The 26,222-nt window shown below is 43.7% G+C and overlaps 1 protein-coding gene across 3 annotated transcripts in view; it reads left to right on the forward strand.

The window, feature by feature from the left end:
- Positions 1–26,222, forward strand: part of THSD4 (thrombospondin type 1 domain containing 4) — a 673,523-nt gene that overhangs the window by 124,332 nt on the left and 522,969 nt on the right. For all 3 annotated transcript variants that reach the window (XM_027553103.1, XM_027553105.1, XM_027553104.1), the window contains exon 5: positions 7,711–8,158. In XM_027553103.1, coding sequence (XP_027408904.1) covers positions 7,711–8,158 — 448 coding nt within the window. The remainder of the gene's footprint in view (positions 1–7,710; positions 8,159–26,222) is intronic.

Raw genomic sequence — 26,222 nt, forward strand, 5'->3', positions numbered from 1 at the left:
TGGGTGGCTCTCAGGCTCTGACAGGCTTGCATGGAGCACCATGACCTTTTAGTTCTTCCCTCCTTTTGAGAATAAAGCTGAGTCCCAGCCTCTGTTGGATCCTCTGTTTCATTCTAAGGACCTGTTTCTTCTCCAGGTGTTTGATACCAGGAATGGTCTCGCTTAATAGTTGAGACTTTTATTCCTACACAGAGGGATATTTCATGTACTGGCAATTAAACATGGATAGTAATGGGAAGGTGGGGGCTTCCCTGCTGGCTCAGATGGTAAAGAATCTGCCTGCAATGCAGATTCAACCCCTGGGTTTGAATCCCTGCATTTAATCCCTGGGTCAGGAAGTTCCCCTGGAGGAGGGCATGGAAATCCACTCCAGTATTCTTGCCTGGAGAATTCCATGGACAGAGGAGCCTGGCAGGCTACAGTCCATGAGGTTGCAAAGAGTCAGACACGACTGAGCAACTAACACTTTCACACTTTCTTTCAATGAGAAGAGGAGATTGTTCTTGCTTTGGCAGTCATGGTTGGAGCCATTCATTCATTTGTTATTTCAGTTTTTCAACAGTTATTGAATACCTGCTCTATGCCGACCATTGTACCAGGATCTAGAGATATAAGACACATAAGACATATCCCCTCCTCTGAAGGAGCCTACAGTCTGTTAAACTAAGGCAGTCTAAAGAAATTGGTGTAATAAAAGATTGTTATGCTGTGACAGTTACCTGGGGTCTGGTGGAAGGACAAAAGAGATGAACATTGATTCTAGGGAGTGGAGGGTTGGGGTGGGGTTTGGACCCAGAAGAGCTTCATGGAGGAATTAATGCTCAGCTAAGTCCTGGAGAGTGACTAGCTGGTTGTTGCAGAAAATGGTGGTGGGGAAGGCAGCCTAGAGGAGAAAGCAGCGTAGCCAGAGCATGGAGAAATGAATTGGGTTGTTCTGTTGGGAAACTCCAAGGTGTGTGGTGTGGCAGGTCTCTTTAGTACCAGGCTGTGACAGGAGATGTGATAGCAGCTTTGCTGTGCAGGCTAGGTGGCTGAGCTGAAGAGTTTGAACTTAACAATCACAGGGTTGAGGAGAATAGAAGACCAAGCTGACATCAGGGCTGTAACAATTACATGGAGCTCAATGGAAGGACAAAAGAGAAGGACACGGATTCTATGGAGTGGAGGCTTGGGTCGGGTTTGGACCTGGGGATGGTGCGGTACTTGGGGGTGAAACAGAGCAGTTTGGCCCACAGACCAGCATCAGCATCCCTTGGGAACTTGTAGGAAAGGCAGATTCTCAGACCCCACCCAAATCTCCTGAATCATACTCTTTGCAGGCAGGATTGAGTGGTCCGATTAGGTAAAATTTCCAAGTGATTCTGATGCTTGCTCAAGTGGGAAAATGACTGAGAAGGAGAGTATAGGAAGAGCTAGAAAGAGAACGCTTTGTTTTGTGGAGTGAAGATGATGAATTTGGGCTTGAATGCGTGGAGTTTGAGATGTCTGCGGGAATGTCCAGAGCAATTAAGGTATAGTCCAGGGACCCACAGCATCCATGTCAGCTGGGACGTGGTTACAAATGCAGAATCAGACCCCCACCGGCCGACCTCCTAAATCAGAAGTGCATTTTGACAAGATCCCCAGCTATTCTGCAGGTACCTCCCAGGTGAGAAGCAGTGCTGGTCTAGAGGTTGGTTAGGTCGATGGAACTTATGCTCAAAAGAGGGGTCTGGGCAGGCAGTAGACATGTGGGTGTTGTCAGTTGCAGATGGTAGTCATAAATGACACACTTCAGGGTTCGTGTGTTGAGCTGGGAAGAGGGAGCTAGATGTGGCGTCTTTGCTTGAATTATCGCACTGACTGGTCAGGATTAACATCACCAAGCTGGACAGCATCACACTTAATGAGCCCCTGGGTGGCAGCCAGCCGGTTGTAGGGAAAATGTTTTATGTGTTTGTTACTCTTTCCAAAATGCTGTTTGTAGCCATTTTCTCAAGAAACAACAGTTTCCCTAGACACCCGTAGAAGGTCATTGGAAGAACTGAGGCCAGAACCTGGTGGCAGAACCCTTGCTGCCATGTTCTTACCATTGTTGGGGAGGGAGGCTCTGCATCTACTCATGTTGTCAGGCTTGGAAAGTGAACAAGCAGAAAAAAATATCACACATGAAGCTCGTAGATCAACAGAAGTTTGTTAAAGGTTGTTGAAACAAGTGATGGAAAATGAGTGATAAAAACTGCTTTCAGATTCAAAACATGCATTCCTGTTGGTAACCTCAATGTGATCTTTACATCTTCGTAAGTAGATAAGCTGGGAATTATTCATGATCTCATTAAAAACAAATAACAGTTGTATTGAGATAATTAATGTACCATAAAATTCACCACTTAGAGTGTATAATTCAGTGATTTTTAGTATAGTCACAAGGTTGTGCAATAGTCACCACTCTCTGATTGCAGAACATTTCCATCATCCCCCAAAGAAACCCATACCCTTTAGCAGTTGCTGCCTAGTCTCCCCTGCTGCTGCTGCTGCTAAGTCGCTTCAGTCGTATCCGACTCTGTGCGACCCCATAGACGGCAGCCCACCAGGCTCTCCGTCACTGGGATTCTCCAGGCAAGAACACTGAAGTGGGTTGCCATTTCCTTCTCCAGTGCATGAAAGTGAAAAGTGAAAATGAAGTCGCTCAGTCGTGTCTGACTCCTAATGACCCCATGGACTGCAGCCTACCAGGCCCCTCCATCCATGGGATTTTAGTAAGCAATAATCTGCTTTCTGTCTCTATGAATTTGCTTGTTCTGGACATTTTGTATAAATGGAATCATGCGATATGTAGCCTTTTGTGTCTGGCCTTTTTCACTGAGAATATTGTCAAGGTTCATCAGTGTTGTACTCTGTATCAGTACTTCATCTGTTTTATGGCTGAGTAATAATCTGACGTATGGATATACTATGTTTTGTTTATCCATTCATCCGGTGATAGGCATTTGGGTGCTTTCCATGTCTTGGCCATTATGAACAGAGCTGTTATGAACATTCACGTACAAGGTTCAGTACAGGTCTCTGCACAGACATACGTCTCCATTTCCCTGGGGTGTATACCTAGGAGGACTGGGATTGCTGGGTCACATGGAAATACTCCATGCAACTTTTGAGGAACTTCCGGGTAGTTTTCCAAATGACTGCACCATTTTACTTTCCCACCAGGAATGTCTGAGGGTTCCAGTTTCTCTGCATCCTCTCCAACACTTGTTATTGTTTGTTCCTTTTATTATAACCAGCCTAGCGGCTGTAGCTCTTGTTTTCTAGGTAAGAACATAGAGGGTGTGTTTTTGTCCAAGTTTGGAGAGCTAGTAAATGGCCAAGCTTGAACATTTTTTAAAAAAGCAAATATTTATACGAAGCATGCTCTGCGTCAGGCATTGTTTAAATCCTTTGCACTTAAGTTGTTTATGTTTTACAACAACCTGGAAGCAAGGCACTGTTATCATCTTTATTTATTAATGTACGCAGGGCCAGGGCTGGATCTGAGATGCAACATTTAAGGAGACATCACAATGCTGAGAGTGACTCTCTCTTTTTTGTATTAATTTGGAGTATGGTTGCTTTATAATGTTCTGTTAGTTTCTGCTGTACAGTGAAGTCCATCAGCTATAGGTAGAGAAGGCGATGGCACCCCACTCCAGTACTCTTGCCTGGAAAATCCCATGGACCGAGGAGCCTGGTGGGCTGCAGTCCATGGGGTCTCGAAGAGTCGGACACGACTGAGCGACTTCACTTTCACTTTTCACTTTCATGCATTGGAGAAGGAAATGACAACCCACTCCAGTGTTCTTGTCTGGAGAATCCCAGTGACGGAGAGCCTGGTGGGCTGCCGTCTATGGGGTCGCACAGAGTCGGACACGGCTGAAGCGACTTAGCAGCAGCAGCAGCAACATACATATATGCCCTCAGAGCACTGAGTAGATTTCCCTGTGCTATACAGTAGGTTCCCATTAGTTGTCTATTTTATATATAGTAGTGGATACATGCCAACCTCAGTCTCCCAATTCATGCCCCCTCCTTCCCCCTTGGTATCTATCCATTTGTTCTCTATGTCTGTGTCTCTATTTCTACCTTGCAAACAGGTTTATCTGTACCATTTTTCTAGATTCCACATATATGCATTAATAAACAATATTTGTTTTTCTCTTTCTAACTTACTTCAGTCTGTATGACATTCTCTAGGTTCATCCGCATCTCTGCAAATGACCCAGTGAGCATCTCTAAAAGGACTAGTGACCGACCCAAATTGCATAATTAGCAGGTGGCAGAGCTGGGGTTCAAACCCAGGAAACTTGGCTTCAAAATCCAAGTCTAACCACTCTGCAATACTAACATCAATGTCCTTGACTTTCAAGTCAGGCTTTTTCTGTTACTTTCTCAAGACCCAACTTTCCAAAGTTAGCTAGGACTTTGACAAATGGAAAAATCCCAGAGCTGGGTGATGGGGAGATTAAGCAAAACTGATCACCCTAACAGCTCCCAGGCACCTACCACATGCACCCCTGGAAGGGTTAACCAGCTACACAGATCCCCTCGGCCACATCTGTGCTTATTATCCCAACTCTGCATAAATCTACCCTTGCAAGTGGCCAGATGGACTCTGTCCTGTGGGGAAGAGGCCATTCTGAACCATCAGGATTATTAGCTCTGACCGGCTGTAAGGAAAACACACTTTGTCCTGGCCAAGTGGGGATGAATCTGCTGCTTGTCCAAGTGTTCTGAGTCAAGAATTCAGAAATCATATCTCTCACAAGCACTCTCTAATTGGCTGCTCATCCTCTGTAGTCTGTTTATCAGAGTTAACTGGTCGTTTGTTTCTGAATCATCCTCTTTCCAATGGTGTTGCTGTTTGGGTGGGTTTTGAATGGTTCTAGGCAGAGCCTCCCATGAGGCACTGTGCATATAAAAATATACATTTGCACATGTATATGTTACCCCCTCTGGGGTGATGGGCAGCCTTTGAAAAGATGCTTACACAAGTCACTGGCCAACTGTAGATTCTCCCTCTGCCTCCTGGACTTCCCAAGAGCAAGGTCAAGTCAGTCTGGGTTCAGCTCCTCTCACTGATGGAGCTGCAGCACTGCATCCTGGCTCAAACCAGCCGAATTTTCGTCTGTGTCACAGGCTAAGAGGTTTTTGAAACAATTTTATAGCTATCTTTCTCCATTAAACCTGACAAATGTTGTTGAATTCTCACTCTTTTGCTTGGAATTTCAGTTCTATTCTGTGACTTTGTCAAAATAGTGGGTCTATGGACCCCAGGATCACCATTATCACCTGGGAACTTGTTAGACATGAAGAATCCTGCCCCTTCCCCAACCTACTGAGTCAGAATATGCCTCCCAACAAGACTTTTGTGCACATTCAAATTTGAGAAGCATCACTCCACGTATGTTTATTTCTCTATTACCTTCCATTGGGGTTTCCACTCATACTTACTTTGAAGCTAGAATTTTTATTAGGCTTTCAGATCTTAAAAAAAAAAAAAAAGACACACACACACACAGAAATTCTTTCCTTCACTTTTGCATGATGTCATTCATTTTACCTGGCCTGCTACAAGAAGAAAAAAGCAAATTACATCCAACATATATATATATATGTATACACACACACACACACACATATGACTAACTTCTTAATTGCGTCTCCTAAAGCAGCATTCTGAAACCCCCATCATTAATAGAGTCCTAAGTGTTGCCAAGATTAATTGAGAAATGCCTAAAGGCAAAATAAACACCAGCACAGTTTAATTCGAAACCATATCAGCTAAGAATGAAGGTGCAATTTGTGATAAAGATGTTAATAATTAGTTGTGGTCTGTTAAATTTTATATTCAGTGGTTCTGTAGAGTGAAGAAAGAATTCTTCAAGAGGGCAGAAATTAATGTTTCACCTTGATTGCTATTTTAATGTGCTTATTTTAACAGGGCCATCCTGTAGGAACCCTTGGGCACATTTCCAGTTTTACATAAATGTAGAATTAATTATGGAAGTATATAATTTTAGACCTGGAACGACCTTCACAGTTATTTAATCCAGTTCAGTCATTTTACAAATAAGTAAGAGTTATGTGACTTACTTAAATCCTTCCACAGAATATTGGAACCTCACTTCCCCACTCTCAGATCAGTGATGATGAAACCTTCTGAGATTACCCAGATAGAAGTTCTTCCTCTTGCCTCAGATCACCAGTGCATTGCTTGTTGTATCGCTTCCACGGCTGTTTCCCTGCCTTGTGTTATGTTCTAGTTATTTTCAGTTGTATGGCTGGGGTCTCGGGTATCCCATCTGATTCACTTTTATATTTCTTCATCGTTCTGAGCTCTGTATTTTGAAAACAGTAGTTGTACAATAAATTTGCATGCAGTGGTGTGCTAGAGCTGATGTTGCCCTGGTTGCTAGAGCTGATTGTGTCTTCACATCAATTGGCCATGGTGGGAGTATTGGCACCATGGAAATGGACAGAAGCTATAAATCAGGGATTTTTTTCTCCCTGGTGGGGGTGTGTGGGGAACCTCTGTTTACATAATTGTCATAAGATCCCACAGGGCAACTGATCTTGGCAAAACCTAAAGATCCATATGAATGTGAAGATGGCCCTTTACCCATTATTCCTTGTGAGTTGACTTAAATGATGGAGTAGCCAGTTGCTCAAACTCCTCAAGTTTCTTCAGGGATTGAGTTTGACCCAGGGAAAGTCAAGGCTCAGGACTGCATTAGTCTTTGGTTGCTTAGTTAAGTTCCTCTTACCTGAATGGGCATGGAAACAGGGTCTGAAATATTAGTACAGTTGAGTGAGAAAAAAACCCCACTAACTATTATTGGGGGGGAAAAGTGAACAGGATGTTACTAGGGCTGAAATGACCATTTTCTCTTTATTTTTCTCAAATACTATATATAAAATAGATAACTATTAATAATAAGAACCGACTGTATAGCACAGGGAACTCTATTCAATACTCTGTAATGGCCTATATGCGAAACGAATCTAAAAGATACATATATATGTATCAGAGAAGGCGATGGCACCCACTCCAGTACTCTTGCCTGAAAAATTCCATGGGCGGAGGAGCCTGGTGGGCTGCAGTCCATGGGGTCACGAAGAGTCGGACACGACTGAGCGACTTCACTTTCACTTCTCACTTTCACGCATTGGAGAAGGAAATGGCAACCCACTCCAGTGTTCTTGCCTGGAGAATCCCAGGGACGGGGGAGCCTGGTGGGCCACCGTCTATGGGGTCACACAGAGTCGGATACGACTGAAGCGACTTAGCAGCAGCAGCATGTATATGTATAACTGACTCACTTTGCTGTACATCTGAAACTAATACAACATTGTGAATCAATTGTAGTCCAATAAAAATTAAAAAACTGTCAGTGGCTCCCTACAACCTACAAAACACCCAAACTCCCTGACATAAGTCACATACTAGCCACAGCTTACTGTTCTAACCTCATTTTCTACCGATCACATCACCCACTGGTGATTCCCACTTTGATTCTGCGTTCCAGCCTCTGTGGAGCCTCTGTTTCGGCCTAACCCTTCCCCTGGAAAGCCCTCCTGCTGCCTCTCTGTTCCACCACAGGCTCTCTCCAGGCTTCTGTTCCTACCCAGTCCCCTCTCCCATGGACCAGAGGTTCTGGGTAACATGAAAATCCTCTCTTGTGTGTTTCTCTTTAGGAGCAGGACTCGAGGTCCCATCGGCCCTGGCAAGTATGGTTATGGGAAAGCCCCGTACATCTTGCCATTGCAGACAGACTCTGCACACCCACCCCAGAGGCTTCGGCGGCAGAGGCCCTCATCCCGGAATTCCAGGTCTCAGGGGGCATCTGGCTCTAGCCATGGCTACCACCCTTCAGCTCACCAGCCCCACCAGCATGGACCTCTGTACCAGAGTGAGAGTGGCCCGCGTTCTGGACTGCAAGCCTCAGAGGGCTCTGTGTACCAGCTGCCTTTGACCCATGACCAAGGCTTCCCTGCAGCCTCCAGTCTCTTCCACAGCCCAGAAGCAAGCAGCAGCCCTGGGCTGGGGGCCCCCAGGGCAGCTCAGAGCTTCTCCCAGCCCACCAGATCTACAGCCATCTCCTGCATCGGGGCCTATCGGCAGTACAAGCTGTGCAACACGAATGTGAGTACATACGGCCTGAGACGGGCCCTGGAAACAGCTGCTACTCATCTTTCTGCTGGTCGGCAGTACAGATGGTAGAAGACAGCAGGGGCATGGTTTTTTAGACCGTGTGAATGCTCCCTTCCTCTCATTCCTTTTCGTGTGTTCTCCCATATACTTTTCTAAGGTTATTACTTTAGTAACTTATGGATAACTTCTTGAGTCGTTTATTGATGATCACTATTGCTGATCAAGCTACTGCCACATTCTCAGTGGCTTTATATCAACACTATTTTTTCTTTGCTTATTGGCGTGTGAGTCAGGTGCAGTTTAGCTAATTTAGGGCAACCAATGGTAGTGCCGAAGAAGGGGGAGTTTGGGGAGGTTTGACCAGCATGGGGGTCATCCAGTAAGTTTCCTGGCGGCTCCCTGAAAAAGTCTGACACTGAAAAATTGCTGAAGATTCCATAGCTGATGACTCTACAGCAAAGCAAATTATAAATGGAAGCTACACAAGGTGACCAAATATGCTTTAAAAAAAAAAAATCAGTTTGTGTGCTGTGCTCACTCAGTCGTGTCCAACTCTTTCGAGCCCGTGGACTCACCAGGCTCCTCTGTCTATGGAATTTTCCAGGGAAGGACACTACAGTGGCTTGCCATTTTCTCCTCCAGAGGGCCTTCCTGACCCAGGGCTTGAAACTTTGTCTCCTACATCTCCTGCATTGGCAGGAGGATCTTTTTTTTTTTTTTTTTTTTAACCACTGAGCCACCTGGGAAACCAGTATCAGTTTAGAGACTTTATATTGAGTTGGCCAAAAAGTTATTTTGGGTTTTTTCATCTTACAGACAAGCCTGAAAGAACTTTTTGGCCAACTCGATATAAAAGAGAAAGAAATAAGAGAATCTTTAAAGGTTAAATTTCCAAGTTGCTATAGTCTCATTAATTATTTAATCTGCCTTAATAGTCTTACTGGCTAACAGGACAGCTGTTATATATTAGCTTCAATTTCCTCATTAAAAATATATTTCCTGCCACAGAGTCCATAGAAATGACTTAATTTGTGATTTTAATAATTCCTCTGAATGCCTGGATTTCTTCTCAGCATGTTCTTCCACTGACAGACTTCAGGAATTATTGATTTTTTAAAGCAGTAATTTTCCTAAAGCCATTACTAATCAGTCAACCAGTAAGTCTTAATTGAGCATCATTGCTTGTCTTGTAATGAATGAGGCTTCATGGAAGATAGAAGAAAAGTCATATTATCTAATTCATAGAGTTGTTTTGAGAATCAAAAGAGATGATACCAAGAAAGTGCTTTGTAAACAAAACAAAAAAATACTTGGGCTCACCATAAAACATGGTCCCGGTTCTTGAATATCCATTGCAATTCTTTTAAAATGAAATGAATTAATTTCTAATGTAGAATACACTCTCCCATTGACTAGTATGTGTCTTCATTTTGAGGACCGAGTAATCCATAAAGAGAAGGAAAAGAGAAAAGGCATTTAGCATATACCAGCTCCCCAGGTGGTGCTAGTGCTAAAGCAGGAGAAGTAAGAGACCTGGTTCGATCCCTGGGTCGGGAGGATGCCCTGGAGGAGGGCATAGCAACCCACTCCAGGATTCTTGCCTGGAGAATCCCACGAACAGAGGAGCCTGGCGGGCTGCAGTCCATGGGGTCACGAAGAATCGGACGTGACCAAAGCAACTTAGCGCACCTTTAGGACGCTCAAACAGACCTGATATGTACTTAGCATTTCTTTCATTTAACCTCTGTTTTTGAAGCATGCACTTTTTTCCAGGCCTATGCTGCCAACAGCAGGGCTGTATTTGCTTGTGTAGAAGCTGTGGTTTCTTCTGGTGCTGGATAATTCCACTACTGAGGAGATTGAATTGCAGGAATATTTTTTAAAAATTCTTGTGAATTCATGATGTCTGCATCATTTTGCAAATAGGTAAAGCAGTGTCTCACAAATCTTCTTAGACAAAGAAGTAAATGTTGACAAAGGAATGTACAGGTTTAAATCCCTTCTTTCCACTGTAACGCTTTGCACCCTGTCACCCCAAGCCACATCCCACTTATCCTTATTGAGAGATGTCTTTCCTTAGAGGTCACAGTAATACACATCTTCTTTTTAAAATATTGGGGTATAGTGGCTTTACAACCTTGTGTTTCTGCTGTACAACAAAGTGAATCAGCTATATGTATCTGTATATCCCCTCCTTCTGGGACCTCCCTACCACCCTCCCAACCCACCCATCTATGTCACCACAGAGCACCGAGCTGAGCTCCCTGTGCTTTACAGCAGGTTCCCACTAGCTTCGTCTTTTACACATGGTAGTGTCTATATGTCAGTTCTCATCTCCCTATTCATCCCATCCACTTCCCCCTGTGATGTTCACATGTCCCTGCTCAACACCTGCATCTCTATTCCTGCCCTGCAAACAGGTTCATCTGTACCATTTTCTAGATTCCACATATATGCTTTAATATACTTTATTTGTTCTTCTCTTTCTGACTTACTTCACTCTGTGTGACAGACTTTAGACCCGTCCGTGTCTCTACAAATGACCCAGTTTGGTTCTTTTTTTATGGCTGAGTAACATTCCATTGTATATATGCAACACATCTTCTTTATCCGTTCCTCTGTCCCAGTGTTCATTGCAGCACTATTTACAGTCGCAAGGATGTTGAGGCAACCTAAATGCATATCTTCTTTTTTTAAGAAAGACAGCTTCTTGTGACTTGGGCTATGCCCCATGAACACTTTAAGACTCCCTGTGTTAGTGGCTCCTAGAACCATGCCTTGGTCTAATGATTTGTAGGAAGACCCACTGGGCTCAGCATACAGTTGAAGGCACAGTTATGATTTATGACAATGAAAGGCTACTGGGAAAATCAGCCAAAGGCAAGGTGCATGGGGCCAGGTCCAAAGGAAAGCAGGCTCAGTCTTCCAAGAGTCCTGTCCCTGTGGAGTCACACAGGATGTACTTCATTCCCTCAGCAGTGAGTTCTTACACGTGTGAAGTATCATCTACCAGGGAAGCTCATTACAGACTCCACGGCCAAAGTTTATACGGGGGGCTAGTTCAGAGGCACCCTCTGCTTGCTACTTACTAAAGTGCCAGGCTCCCAGAAGAAAAGCAGGGGCTTAGCATAAAATATATTGCTTGTATAATATAGTTGGAGCATAGTGACTCACACTTAACTCTTAGGAAGTGGTGGGATCCCTTCTGAAATCCAAGTCCCCAGACATGAGCCAAAGACTGACATTGCAAGCAGGCTTTTCTGAGAGCAGTCTCAGTCCTGCTGCGCTGTCTTATTTGTGCATTCTCCATGTGGACCATGAATTCCAGCATCTTAGCCTCAATGACCTTATGTAGACATATTTGTATCCTTCTCAATGTCCAAAAGGGGTGATTGCATGAGTCCCCCAATTATGTAAATTTTCCTACTCAAAAATGAAAGAGGTGAAGGGCAGTGGTATGAACAACTCCCTGTGAACAGGGAGTGCAGGCTTTCACTTATGTCCTTTCAAAGATTAAAAAATAATGCATACATTTAGAGTTCTCTCCCAGTTATTATCTGGGAGAAGAAAAAGAAGGGAGAGTAACCCAGAGCCGATTGGAAATATCCACTGATTTCAGAACTTCATCCCTTTAACTAAGTGCCCAGTATATCCCACCCCAGTTGTTTTATTTATTTTTTAATAAAAAAATGTTTTTGGCTGCACCACAGGGCATGTGGGATCTTTGTTCCCCAACCAGGGATTGAACCAGTACATCTTGCAGTGGAAGCACAGAGTCTTAACCACTGCCTCCTCGCCCCAGGGAGGTCCCTCCCACTCCAGTTCTTGATGGAATGCCCCCTTTCTGAGACTTCCTTCACAGTGAAGGGCTCAGTTCTGAGCTGGGAGGTCATGTGTATGGCAGGTGGTCTGAATTAAGGGAAATGTTTTTGCAGGCTTCCAAATCTCGGAACAGTGACTCATCACTGGTCATGATGTCTCCTTCAACACAGCAGAGAAGGTGCTAAATGAGCTACTTGTAAGTCATTACACTCGGTGCTGGAGCACTTAGTGAGGGGAAGAACTCTAGGAGCACAGGGCAGGAGGCCACAGGGCTGGGGAAGGGGATGGCCAAAACAGAGGAGAGAGCATTTGAGATCAAGGAAACAGCATAGTCATGGACAAGAATACAGGGCTGGGTCAGGATCTCAGGTGCTGCAGTGCCTGCCACGTGGTAGGGGCTCTCCTTCTGTGACCTCTTGCCTCCCCTTTTGTTGTTGTTCGGTCGCTCAGCCGTGTCCCTCTCTTTGAGACCCCATGGACTGCAGGACACCAGGCTTCCCTGTCCTTTACTACCTCCCGGAGTTTGTGCAAACTCATGTTTTTGCCCTCTTGCCTCCTCTTATCCACTATAAATAATCACAGTCTTTCTCCTTTCTTTTTTTCCTTAACTTTCTTAATTTTATTCTTCATTTATTTCTTACTTGCTGTGCTGTGCATGGCATCACCATCTTAGTTCCCCAATGAGGGATAAAACCCGTGCCCCTTGCAGTGGAAGTGTGGAGTCAGCCACTAGACGGTCAGGGAAGTCCCAAATAATCACAGTCTTAATGGGCAATGTATTCTTTAACATCTCAGAATACAGAAGTATCACGTGGTCTTGCTGGTCTTTCTTACATGAGATTGACGGGTGAGAAACATTTAAACATGGTAAAAAATCAGAAAGCAATTCTAATCAACTGGCTTAATTGGTTAAGCCTTAAAGGCTTAATGAGCTTGGGAGCAAATCTGAGCTGGATATAAACCCCAGCTCCAAAACTGGGAGTTGAGTTTCCTTGGGCAAGTTACTTAACTCTTTGAGGACCATCTGTAATCTGGGGACAGTAATTGTACCTACTGCACAGAGTTGTGGTGAGGTTCAGATAAGGTCAGGTTCAAGCTTGGCATGTGCTGACACGCTGTTAGCAGAAAAAAAGATTGGACCTGGATAAGTGAATGTGGCTGAAGATAATGGAGTAAGATGTCTACATATCTGCTGCTGCTGCTGCTGCTACTAAGTTGATTCAGTCGTGTCCGACTCTGTGCGACCCCATGGATGGCAGCCCACCAGGCTCCCCTGTCCCTGGAATTCTCCAGGTAAGAACACTGGAGTGGGTTGCCATTTCCTTCTCCAATGCATGAAAGTGAAAAGTGAAAGTGAAGTTGCTCAGTCATGTCCGAGTCTTAGCGACCCCATGGACTGCAGCCTACCAGGCTCCTCCACCCATGGGATTTTCCAGGCAAGAGTACTGGAGTGGGGTGCCATTGCCTTCTCCAGTACATATCTGAAGAGCTCCCATTTCCTAAGTGCTCAGTCATGGAATTGTGGATGAAATGGTCAGACTTGCTCAGAATCCCCTTTTTCCTTTGAGTTACCTGTGGTTGAGAGTCCTTTCCTTTTGAAAGTGAAAGTGTTAGCCTTTCAGTCGTGTGTAACCCTTTGTGACCCCCTTGAACTGTACCCCTCCAGGCTCCTCTGTCCATGGAATTCTCGAGGCAAGAATCCTGGAGTGTGGAGCCATTCCCTTCTCCAGGGTATCTTCCTGACCCAGGAGTGAAACCTGGGTCTCCTGCATTGACCGGCAGATTCTTTACCATCTGAGCCACCAGGGAAGCCTTTCCCTTTGCCCAACCATAAAACAAGCTGAGAGACCAGCATTTCAGCTGTGATGTGGGTTTAATGTAATCACCCTTGGGTCATATTTAAAGTGACAGAAGTCAGCCTACGGGTAGCCTTTATGCCCTCAGATGTGGATATTTAATATTAAGCCATACCATACATGGTAGTGTGTCTTTAAGATTGTTCCGATCATATAAGATGTCCTCAATGAAATAGTACTTCAATATCAGTAATAAATAGAACCTTAATGATCTCTGAAAGTAGACTTTAAAAATAAGGAAGACTTTCTTTATCCTTGCCTACATGTGTATGAGGAAGTGAAGCTGACACACTTCAGTATGAATAAAAAATTTATGGGAGCTTCCCTGGTGGTCCAGTTGTTAAGACTCCATGCTTCCACTGCAGGGAGTGCAAGTTCAATCCCTGGTCAGGGAACTAAGTTCCCATATGCCACATGGTGCAGCCAAATAAAGACATCATAAATAAATAAAGCTAGTTAATTAAGAAAAAAAGCTTAGAGCAGGCATCTTCGTAGATGTCTACTAGTATAACACTCCTAGTCACTCCCTACTGTGGATTTTTGCTTAGAGTCCATGAGCACAACCCTGACATTGATTGGGGGTCAGGGACACTGAAATTAGAGGAAGCTCTGACCCTAAGCAAGTCAAAGTTCAGTGGGAGAGGGAGACTTATAAATATGTAACAACAAGCACTAACAGAGTTTTGCCAAGAGAATGAACTGGTCATAGAAAACACCCTCTTCCAACAACACAAGAGATGACTCTACACATGGACATCACCAGATGGTCAATACAGAAATCAGATTGATTATACTCTTTGCAGTTGAAGATGGAAAAGCTTTATACAGTTAACAAAAACAAGACTGGGAGCTGACTATGGCTCAGATCATGAACTCCTTATTGCCAAATTCAGACTTAAATTGAAGAAAGTAGGGAAAACCACTAGACCATTCAGGTATCACCTAAATCAGATCCCTTACAATTATACAGTGGAAGTGACAAATAGATTCAAGGGATTAGATCTGGTAGACAGTGCCTGAAGAACTGTGGACAGAGGTTTGTAGCCTTGTACAGGAGGTGGTGATCAAAACCATCCCTAAGAAGAAGAAATGCAAAAAGGCAAAGTGGTTGTCTGAGGAGGTCTTACAAATAGCAGAGAAAAGAAGAGAAGCGAAAGACAAAGAAGAAAAGGAAAGATAGATCCCTCTGAATGCAGAGTTCCAAAGAATAGGAAGGAGAGATAAGAAGTCCTTTCTAAATGATCACTGCAAAGAAATAGAGGGAAACAATAGAATGGGAAAGACTAGAGATCTCTTCAAGAAAATTAGAGATACCAAGGGAACATCTCATGCAAAGATGGGCACAGTAAAGGACAAACAGTATGGAACTAACAGAAGCAGAAGATATTAAGAGAAGGTGGCAAGAATACACAGAAGAGCTATACAAAAAGATCTTCATGACCCAGATAACCGTGATGGTGTGATCACTCACCTAGAGCCAGACATCCTGGAATGTGAAGTCAAGTGGGCCTTAGAAAGCATCACTACGAACAAAGCTAGTGGAGGTGATGGAATTCCAGTTGAGCTATTTCAAATCCTGAAAGATGATGCTGTGAAAGTGCTGCACTCAATATGCCAGCAAATTTGGAAAACTCAGCAGTGGCCACGACTGGAAAAGGTCAGTTTTCATTCTAATCCCAAAGAAAGGCAATGCCAAAGAGTGTTCAAAGTACCACACAATTGCACTCATCTCACATACTAGCAAAATCATGCTCAAAATTCTTCAAGCCAAGCTTCAACAGTACGTGAACCAAGAACTTCCAGATGTTCAAGCTGTATTTAGAAAAGGCAGAGGAACCAGAGATCAAATTGCCAACATCCTTTGGATTATAGAAAAAGCAAGAAAATTCCAGAAAAAAACATGCACTTCTGCTTCACTGACTATGCTAAAGCCTTTCACTACATGGATCACAACAAACTGTAGAGAATTCTTAAAGAAATGGGAATTCCAGACCACCTCACCTGCCTCCTGAGAAATCAGTATGCAGGCTGAGAAGCAACAGTTAGAACTGAACATGGAACAACGGACTGGTTCCAAATTGTTAAAGGAGTACATCAAGGCTGAATATTTTCACCCTGCTTATTTAACTTGTGTGTAGAGTACATCATGTAAAATGCTGGGTTGGATGAAGCACAAGCTGGAATCAAGATTGCTGGGAGAAATATCAATAGCCTCATATATGCTCATGACACCACCCTTATGACAGAAAGGGAAGAGGAACTAAAGAGCCCCTTGATAAATGTGAAAGAGGAGAGTGAAAAAGCTGGCTTAAAACTCAACATTCAGAAAGCTAAGATCATGGCATCTGGTCCATCACTTCATGGGAAATAGATGGCGAAACAGTGGAAACAGTGTCAGACCTTCTTTTTGGGGGCTCCAAAATCACTGCAGATGGTGACTGCAGCCATGAAATTAAAAGATGCTTGCTCCTTGGAAGAAAATCTATGACCAACCTAGATAACATATTAAAAAGCAGAGACATTACTTTGCTGACAAAGGTCCATCTAGTCAAGGCTATGGTTTTTCCAGTGGTCATGTATGGATATGAGCATTGGACCATAAAGAAAGCTGAGCACCAAAGAATTGATGCTTTTGAACTGTGGTGCTGAAGAAGACACTTCAAAGTCCCTTGGACTACAAGGAGATCAAATCAGTTTATCCTAAAGGAAATCAGTCCTGAATATTCATTGGAAAGACTGATGATGAAGCTGAAGTGCCAACACTTTGGCCACCTGATGCAAAGAGCTGACTCATTAGAAAAAACCCTGATGCCGGGAAAAATTGACAGTGGGAGGAGAAGGGGATGACAGAGGATGAGATGATTGGATGGCATTGCTGACCTGATGAACATGAGTTTGAGCAAGCTCCAGGAGTTGGTAATGGACAGGGAAGCCTGGCGTGCTGCAATCCATGGGGTCGCAGAGAGTCAGACACAACTGAGTGACGGAACTGAACTGAAGAACAAGTGCAGTGCTCAGGCACCACTCTACATGCTGTGTAGATCCTTTGAAATCTCCAGATAGTGGAAGTGAACCTGGCTTGGGTTAAGGGAAGCGAAGGCCTCCTGAAGGAGTGCAGCTGATTCAGCAGAGGGGAGAGTTTTCTAGAAAGGGGGAGTGACAGAGTTACAAGAGTCCTTTCAGGCTCCAGTAAGGGCTGAGGAACAAGAAGGATGTTGGAGGACCTCTTCGTGGAATGAGATGCTTTTGCTTGAGCGGTGACTTCACCTGCAAATAAATCTTCAGCAGTGAAGGAGCAACACCAGGAGGTGAACATGGTTTATCCACAGCTCTGGACACGTTCTCAACTGTGGCTAAAAATAATAAGTATTCAAACATCGTGTAAACAGATACATTTCTTTTATTTTTAACTTTTTATTTTGTATTGGAGTATAGCTGATTTGGCACCCCACTCCAGTATTCTTGCCTGGAAAATCCCATGGGCGGAGGAGCCTGGTAGGCTGCAGTCGATGCGGTCGCTAAGAGTCGGACACGACTGAGTGACTTCACTTTCACTTTTCACTTTCATGCATTGGAGGAGGAAATGGCAACCCACTCCAGTGTTCTTGCCTGGAGAATCCCAGGGACGGGGGAGCCTGGTGGACTGCGGTCTATGGAGTCGCACAGAGTCGGACACAACTGAAGCGACTTAGCAGCATAGTTGATTAACAAGCTTGTGATAGTTTTAGGTAAACAGCAAAGGGATTCAGCCACACATATACATGTATCCACTCTTCCCCAAACTCCCCTCCCATCTAGGCTGCCACATAATATTGATGAGAGTTCCCTGTACGAGAGTTCCCTGTGCTATACAGTAGGTCCTTGTTGGTTTTCCATTTTAAATATATGCTTATTGAAGGTCAAGACTTGGGAACAAAAGGACTAGAGTCTCTTTACATGGGTGACACATGGGAAGGAGAAAATCAAACCACAGTCTCTCCTGGTGTCTGTGGAGATGCAATAAAAATACAGCTCTTTTCTGCCAGCTGTTTCTAGGGTTTTGTATTATTATTATTTGCAACATAATTAACCAATCCAGACATCTTATGCTGTTTGTCCTGGAGCCCTAGATGTCTCTCCCTCCGTCTTCTCTTAAGCACTCTGAGTTCGGTGCTTCCTCCCTGGAGAGGAAACTGACACACAGGCTCCTTCTGGATCAAGGAGGCTGCAGTGAGTCACCAGGTGCAAGGCAGGGACAAGGTTTTGAGTTTTTAAACGGCTTTGCTGACAAAGAGGCATGATCCTGAGTTTAGACAGAGTGCACTTAGCATTTTGAGGGGAAAAACCTCTGGGGCTAAAAAGCAGCTTTTAGCAAAAAATGGCTGTGATGAGTTGTGGTATCAGTGACTCTCCAGTAAATTTCCCTGGGGGTGGGACTGACTTCTGACAATGGATTTATCCACATGCAGAGTTGTTTCTGGCTCAAAGTAAGTGAAAATGAAGGGAGGATGTTGGACAAATCTCAAATATAGCTAAAGCTCTCTTTAGGCAGATGTTAATTCTATCCCATTGCTACTCTTATATGAAATGAGAGAGGAACTGATAAACAACTTCCTGCATGCAGTTTAAGGAGAAACTTTGCAAATGGGCCACATCAAGAAGTCAGTGCAGTTCTGTGAAGTGTAAAATGTACCAGGAACTATGGGGCCAGTTGCTGGATAAACAAGTTCTCTAACTTCAGGGCTCAACTTAGGTTTCTCCTGTCATGAACTTGGCACTAGCTGCCTTATCTGGGAAATACATGTGAATGTCAGTGCTGTTTGCAGAACTCTGCTTTCATCTTCTCAGGCCACTCAGAATTTTCCATAGAAATATATGTGTGTATATGTGTGTGTGTGTGTGTGAAATGGGCTTTCTGGTGGCTCAGACGGTAAAGAATCTGCCTGCAATGTGGGAGACCTGAGTTTGATCCCTGGGTTGGGAAAATCCCCTGGAGAAGAGAATGGCAATCCACTCCAGTATTCTTGCTTGGAATATTCCATGGACAGAGGAACCTGGTGGGTTACAGTCCATGGGGTTGCAAAGAGTTGGACACAACTGAATGACTAACAGATATATATGAAATATGTAAATGAATGTTTTGTGAACAGTGGCCTTATGTATATAGTATATATAAACATGTAAATATTAGATACATTAAACATAAATATTCAAATAAATTTCATACAGATATATGTGTGAAATATAAGTGTATGAATCATACCCATAAATATGTTGTTATTCAGTTGCTCAGTCATGTCTGACTCTTTGCAACCACATGGACTGCAGCACACCAGGCTTCCCTGGTGATCTCCCAGAGTTTGCTCAAGCTCACGTCCATTGAGTCAGTGATGCTATCTAACCATCTTATCCTCTGATGCGCCCTTCTCTTCTTGTTCTCAATCTTTCCCAGCATCAGGGTCTTTTCCAATGATTCGGTTCTTTGCATCAGGTAGCCAAAGTATTGGAGCTTCAGCATCAGTCCTTCCAATGAATACTCAGGGTTGAATTCATTTAGGATTGACTGGTTTGATCTCCTTGCAGTCCAAGGGACTTTAAAGAGTCTTCTCCAGCACCAAAATTCTTCAGTGCTCAGTCTTCTTTATTGTCTAGCTCTCACATCCATATATGACTACTGGAAAAACCATAGCTTCAACTATGCAGACCTTTCTTGGTAAGGTGGTATCTCTGACTTTTTAATATGCTGTCTAGTCTTGTCATAGCTTTACTTCCAAGGAGCAAGCGTCTTTTAATTTCATGGCTGCAGTCACCATCTGCAGTGATTTTGGAGCCCAAGAAAATAAAATCTGTCACTGTTTCCATTGTTTCCCCATCTGTTTGCCATGAAGTGATGCGACCAGATGCCATGATCATAGTTTTTTAATACTGAGTTTTTTATTCACAACTGTCACTTTTCATGATTACAAAAAGAAGTACAAAAATAGGAAGGAATATCACAGTGGCAGTAAGAGAGGTATATCCTCGTCCCTCTCTCAAGATGTAATTACAGTCAATCATTTAAAATTTAAATTTCTCCATAACTTGAAATAGTATACCAATGCCTCGCTTCTTGATATATCAGCTTCAAATTTTCTCTGTTGACTCCTCACTCCGAAAGATAAAGAAATGACCCCCTTACATCCACTCTGCTGTTCTCTGTTAGCCACATTTTATTTTCAGTTATATTTTTATTATATATAGTATATTAATAATTTTTGTTTTGTTGATTTGTCAATGTTTCGAAGGATCAATCAACTCCTTATTTTTCAAGATTAATTCTTCCCATGGCATTACATGTTTTGGTTTATTTCTTTATTTATTTTACCTTGGCCTATGAAATCCTTGGGAGAAGGCAATGGCACCCCACTCCAGTACTGTTGCCTGGAAAATCCCATGGACGGAGGAGCCTGGTGGGCTGCAGTCCATGGGGTCGCTAAGAGTCAGACACGACTGATTAACTTCACTTTCACTTTCCACTTTCATGCATTGGAGAAGGAAATGGCAACCCACTCCAGTGTTCTTGCCTGGAGAATCCCATGGACAGAGAAGCCTGGTAGGCTGCAGTTCATGGGGTCACACAGAGTCGGACACGACTGAAGTGACTTGGCAGGCAGCACGAAATCCTTGCAGGAGCCTATTTTGAGGGATTTTTCTTTGCATCGTCAATAATGGCAATCATAGCAAGGGCACAATGACTGTTTGCCTTTGAAGGAATTTCACGTCTTGCCTCAGCAGATGGCAGAAGGGAGGGAAACCAGGCTTATTAATAAGATTCCTAAAGTAGCGACTGTAAAATTTGTGCTCCTGGGGGAGTAGGAGCTTTGAATTTAAAAGTTTACTTTTTCCCACATACTTCCTGGTTAGTTATGAAAAGGATATTCTCTTTGAGAGAATATCCTCTAATTCTCTTTTAGAGATATTCTTCTTACAGATCTAGAGATACATGAATAATCTAAAGAGGGAGAAATAAACAAGCATTCCTGTGATAAACCTAGGTTTGTATAGACATGTGTACAGAGTATTTAAGAAACAGGGTTCTCTTGGGTGATTGGATGGGCTTAGTTACATTAACATCCTTTGGGTCTTTGATGCACTTACTGAACAAGAGGGAAACTCCTTTCTCGAGGAGAACAGTACGAATTTGGATAGGAAAAAAAAAAAGTGTCTGAGAATGGAGAAAACCTCAGTTATTTGTTTTTTAAATCCAAAGCCTTTACCAAGCTCTTTTGGAAAAACCAGTTTGCTGACTGTCTAGAGGGCCCTGGAAGTGGTGGGAGGTGGCAGCATTATTGCAAAGTTGAGTTTGTTCCAAGTGACTTGGGAAAGCAGTTATTAAGCATATTTGAAAACTGTGCTGGATCACTTGTAAGAAATTTTGATCCATGGTTGTATGATTCTACAGCTGGGAAACAAAGCCAATCTTCCATCTGTAGAAGAGAACACCCACCTGTCAGGCACTTAGAGCTTCTGGAACTGCTGGACTCATCTTTGATGTCTTCTTAGATTTCAATTCAGCTAACATGTATGCATTACTATGAGCTACAAACTTGAATATATGACTAACTTACTCCTCATGGAATTCCAGGGTTGGGGGCAGTAGCATAGGGTTTGGGATTGAAATGCAGTCATTTAGGCTATTTTAGAGGAGCAGAGTACTTTTCCCAAGGTCACGTAGGCACTTTCTCATGGCAGTGCAAGGACATTTTCTAGAGTTTGTTCCTTAGATTTTTTTCACTGTGGTGATGTTAAATACATCATGTGTTGCTATGGTAGCTGGTCTTTTGATTGAATCCAGAGCAATGCAAAAGCTAAAAAAAAAAAAAAAAAAAGTGCATATTGGACCCAGGCAGACCCCAAGGTCATGTTCCTTGGTGTTATCTTCATCAGGGATGATATTCTTCAGTCTCCTGGGGAACTGAAATAATTAATTACCAAAAGGTAATTGTGTGATCACTGACAGGGACCTGTTGAGCAGTGAAGTTATGTATGGGCAGTGTCATCTCAGATTAACCAGGGTCACTAGAAACATAGCCAGAGTTTCCATAATAATTTTTGTGACTCATAGCAACTCCAAGCAATTGTCTAGATGGAACTTTGGATAGGGCCTCAAGTGCTTTATAAGGATTCTGCTCATTATATTAAAGTACATCTTTATTCCACTTCCCATAAGAGACTGGTGGGAATAACCCTCCTTCTTAGGGATGGAAGAGAGTCCTTTGAAGGGAGGTTATCTCCCAGGGGCCTTCTTTGGCTGTAAAGCTCCAGTCATAGCTGGCCCCATCCTGAGTGAGCCTGATCTCTATCTCCATGGCTTTTCCCTTGTTTCAGTTTTTTGGCCTGAAGATTATAAGGATCTGTGCCCATGGAAAGGATCAGCAGGAAATCTGCCCCAAGCCAACTCACAGTGTAATATAGAGAAAATTACTGATAAGGTGAGGGTGACTCAGTCTATGGCATCAGGAAACAACCCACTTAAAGTGTAACAAATGTAAAATGATCTGTAACCTGGAAGTTTTAACTTCAGAGAGTCTGTTGAAATGAGAGGAGATCGTACACTGATAATAGTATGACAAGTACAAACAGATGTAATCTACAGAAGAGACATGAAACAGAAATTCCCCAGCCCTCCTTGGTTTTCATCTTCAATCTTCAGCTCCCTAGTCTTAGTTACCGGGGCCGCTCCAGCGGGCCTCAGAGGCCGAATCTAAACCTGTTCCCCAGGATGTCTCCTGACAGTAAGCAAGAGGAGCTTATGGCTCTCTTGTCTGAGGATCCATTACAAATTAACTATGCTGTCCTCACGGCCTCGACGGGCACCTTGGCAGAGTGCTTACTGTCATGAGTTCTAGAGTTAAATCCTGACTTCCCCACGTGCCCTGTGACCTTGGGCAGCTCATTTAACTTTTCTCTGCCTTCGCTTCCTCATCTATAAAATGGATATGAGTGGTTGTGCAGATTAAATGAGTAAATATACATAAATCATTTGGTGGAATAGCTGGCATTTGGTGAGTGTCGATAAAAGTTAGCTATTCTTTTCTATAATTTTATTCTTTTTCTATTTTTGGCTGTGCTAGGTCTTTGTTGCTGCGTGGGCTTTTCTCTAGTTGTGGGGATCTTCCTGGATCAAGGATCAAACCCTTGTCTCCTGTATTGGCAGGCAGATTCTTTACCACTGAGCCACCAGGGAAGCCCCAAAATTTAGCTATTCTTAACACCATTATCATTCTTATCACCCCAGACATCTATATTCCTCTCCTGTACCGTAATTCTGTCTCAATAACCCACTTCCACATCTGGACTCTGTGAGGCTTGCATTTTTCTGACCAGGTCTCTCCCCTCCTCAGGAAGTAGTATCCTGACTTTCACTGGCAACTCACCTGGCCTCCTGTGGGTCATCTTTCAGGGCATCTTGTTAACCTCCTGCTGTACCTTCCCATGCCAGGTGATCGCTGGGTACCATAGTCAATCTCTGGACTCATCTGCTTCTTGGTAACCATAGGTGGATTTGCTGTTTTAGCACCTGACCCCTCGCTGTGGGTCAGATGTCAACAAGCACCCCGGCCTCAGGAGGTAACTGGGGCCACACTCAAATATAAAGAACTTTTTGATCTGAGACAGGGTATCCTGAATAACCTATCACCAGTGGCTGGTAGACTTGGCAGATGCATATGGATATAATAAAAGCACCAGGCATTAGCATTAAAAACTCTGCAAAAATGTTAACAGTATTAAGCTGTTCCAGCTTTGCATGGCTATGTGTTTGGAAGAGCTCAATAGTGATACATTTGTATTACATAAATGTTAAATATTGCAGAAAAACTAGATAATACAAAATAAACCAAGTTAATTATAAAAAGAAAACATCTATAGCCCATCTGGAGATAACCAATTTAATCTCTCTCACTCTCTCCACACACACAGACCCCCCAACACACACACAGAATCACTTTTTTCACTTAGTAGATTGTGGACTGCTTTCCATGTCATGAAATATACATTTAGATTATCAAGCATCAAATAATTCAAAATGATTCTATAGCTGTGTTGTTTCGTGGTCCAGCTGTTTGGCACTATTTTGCTGCCAAATGATAATGGTGATGGTGTTAAGAATAGCTAAACTTTTGGGCTCCCCTGGTGTCTCAGTGGTAAAGAATCTCCCTGCCAATGCAGTAGACAAGGGTTTGATCCCTGATCCAGGAAGATCTCCACAACTAGAGAAAAGCCCACACAGCAACAAAGACCTAGCACAGCCAAAAATAAAAAAAGAATAAAATTATAAAGAGGTTAAACAGACTGGCTGAGTTTTTATGGTGTACAGCTTCTGATGCTGGTAACTGCCACCAGGTTAATTAGGGTGGCTCCTGGGTGGAGCCTCATTCAGAGCAGCTTGGCTTTATGTAGGAGTGGTTATTTGAGGAACAGGACTTTTGGCCCATTTGTTGTAGTCTCTTTCCATTACGAAAACCTGCCACCCAGCAGTGGATCTCAAGTTTCTAGTGATGGCCAGGGTGGGTGTTCAGCATTCTGGGCTCTGTCTCTGTGTCACTGTGGGACGTTTGGCAGGGTAACCCATCTCTCCATGCCTCTGTTTCCTCCTCTTTAAATTAAAGGAGTTGTTCTTGCTTTTCTTCCGCTCTCACACTCTGATTGCATGTTAAATCATTTGGAGTGTGATTGAGGCCTGGGAGTGGCTCTTATTTGTGGCTGCATAATCTGGTGCCAGGCTGGCTGCCCCAGGATCACCAGAGGGGGGCATTCCAAGTGTATATTCCTGGCCCTCTTCCTTATCCTCCACTGGATAAGGAAGCCCGAGAATCTGTGTTTTTAACAATCCCCTTAGCTAGTCTTTCTCATTGAAAGGATGGTGCCTGCTCCTAAGCTGCCCAGCTGATCTCAACCTGGTTGAACTCTCGTTCTGGCCAAAGGGTTGTAAAAAGCATCTTAACCCCAAATCCTTCATGGAGGCAGCTGGTTTTGCTGGAAGCCTACATGGTTCCGGCTTAAGGACCGCCAGCAGCTTGGCTCCCATGGCCCCTGGAGACAGCTTTCCCCAGCCTGTCAGCTTCTCACCCATTGTCAGAGCTCAGCACACCCTGCCCAACCACCTGGCCCCCTTCCCCCAGCCCAGTTTCCATTATGTTCTACTTCACTGGTTTCTCGTTCTATATGGTTTGGCTCAGGCTGCAGTAGGGTTATGACCACCCTGCATGTTTGTCCCAGCAGCATCCCCCACTGCCCTTCATCAAGCAGGGGATGTTTTTCCTTCCGCCTGGTTTCATTCCCCACTCTGTTCCCTCCCCTCATCTTCCAGGAGACCCGATGTTTCTGATACATATAGTAGATTTCCTTCTAATCCTGTAGGACTTGATCTATTGTGTTAGCACTTTACTTCAGAGACTTCCATACAGGGCTTTAAATATTTAAGTGGCTGCATTCCTTTCCTGTCTGATTATTAAAATACAGACACATAGGCACACACCCTTCACCTTAAAGTGTGCTGGGTTTAAAAAGCTAGAACCTACCTTATCCACAATTTGAATAGGAGATTCTGATCTTATTCCACATTTATGTCCCATTTTACTCATATTCACCATTTATAAATAAGAAAGAAGCCAGAAGCAGCTGGATATTAAACCTGAGTAGACTAGTATATCAGAATCACCTGGATAAATTAACAAACTACAGATTGCTGGACCTCATGCCAGACTTACTGAATCCTTGAGGGAGGGATCCACGAGTCTGCACTTCCCAGGAGCTCTCTGAATGTCTCTTCTGTAGGCTGAGGGCTCAGATCTCCTGCAGTAGATAGTGAAGAGAATTTAGACAAAATAAGATGCACCATCCTGCATTAGACGGTAGAGAGAATTTAGGCCAGAATGTAGACTGGCAGGCGGCCTGGTGGGCACTAGACTTCTTGGGGTTCAATTCAGCCTCTGCCCTCACTGGCTGTGTGACTGCTTCATGCCTCAGTTTGCTCACTAGTAGAAACAAATCTGTAAAAATATCAATAACATTGTCATCAGGAGGAATAAATTAGTTAATATGTGCATACATGCTAAGTCGCCCCAGTCTTATCCAACTCTTTGTGACCTCATAGACTTAGCCCACCAGGCTCCTCTGTCCGTGGGATTCTCCAGGCAAGAATACTGAAGTGGATTGCCATGCCCTCTTCCAGGGGATCTTCCCAACCCAGGGATTGAGCCCGTATGTCTTACATCTCCTGCATTGGCAGGCAGGTTCTTTACCACTAGTGCCCCCTGGGAAGCCCTAGTTAGTATGCTTAAAATAGCGCTGCACATGGTAAGAGCAGTGTCCATGTTCGCTGTGAATATTACCCCATGCACAAGAATGGCATGAGC

This window comes from Bos indicus x Bos taurus, chromosome 10 (assembly GCF_003369695.1).
Source record: "Bos indicus x Bos taurus breed Angus x Brahman F1 hybrid chromosome 10, Bos_hybrid_MaternalHap_v2.0, whole genome shotgun sequence".
NCBI classification, from domain to species: domain Eukaryota; kingdom Metazoa; phylum Chordata; class Mammalia; order Artiodactyla; family Bovidae; genus Bos; species Bos indicus x Bos taurus.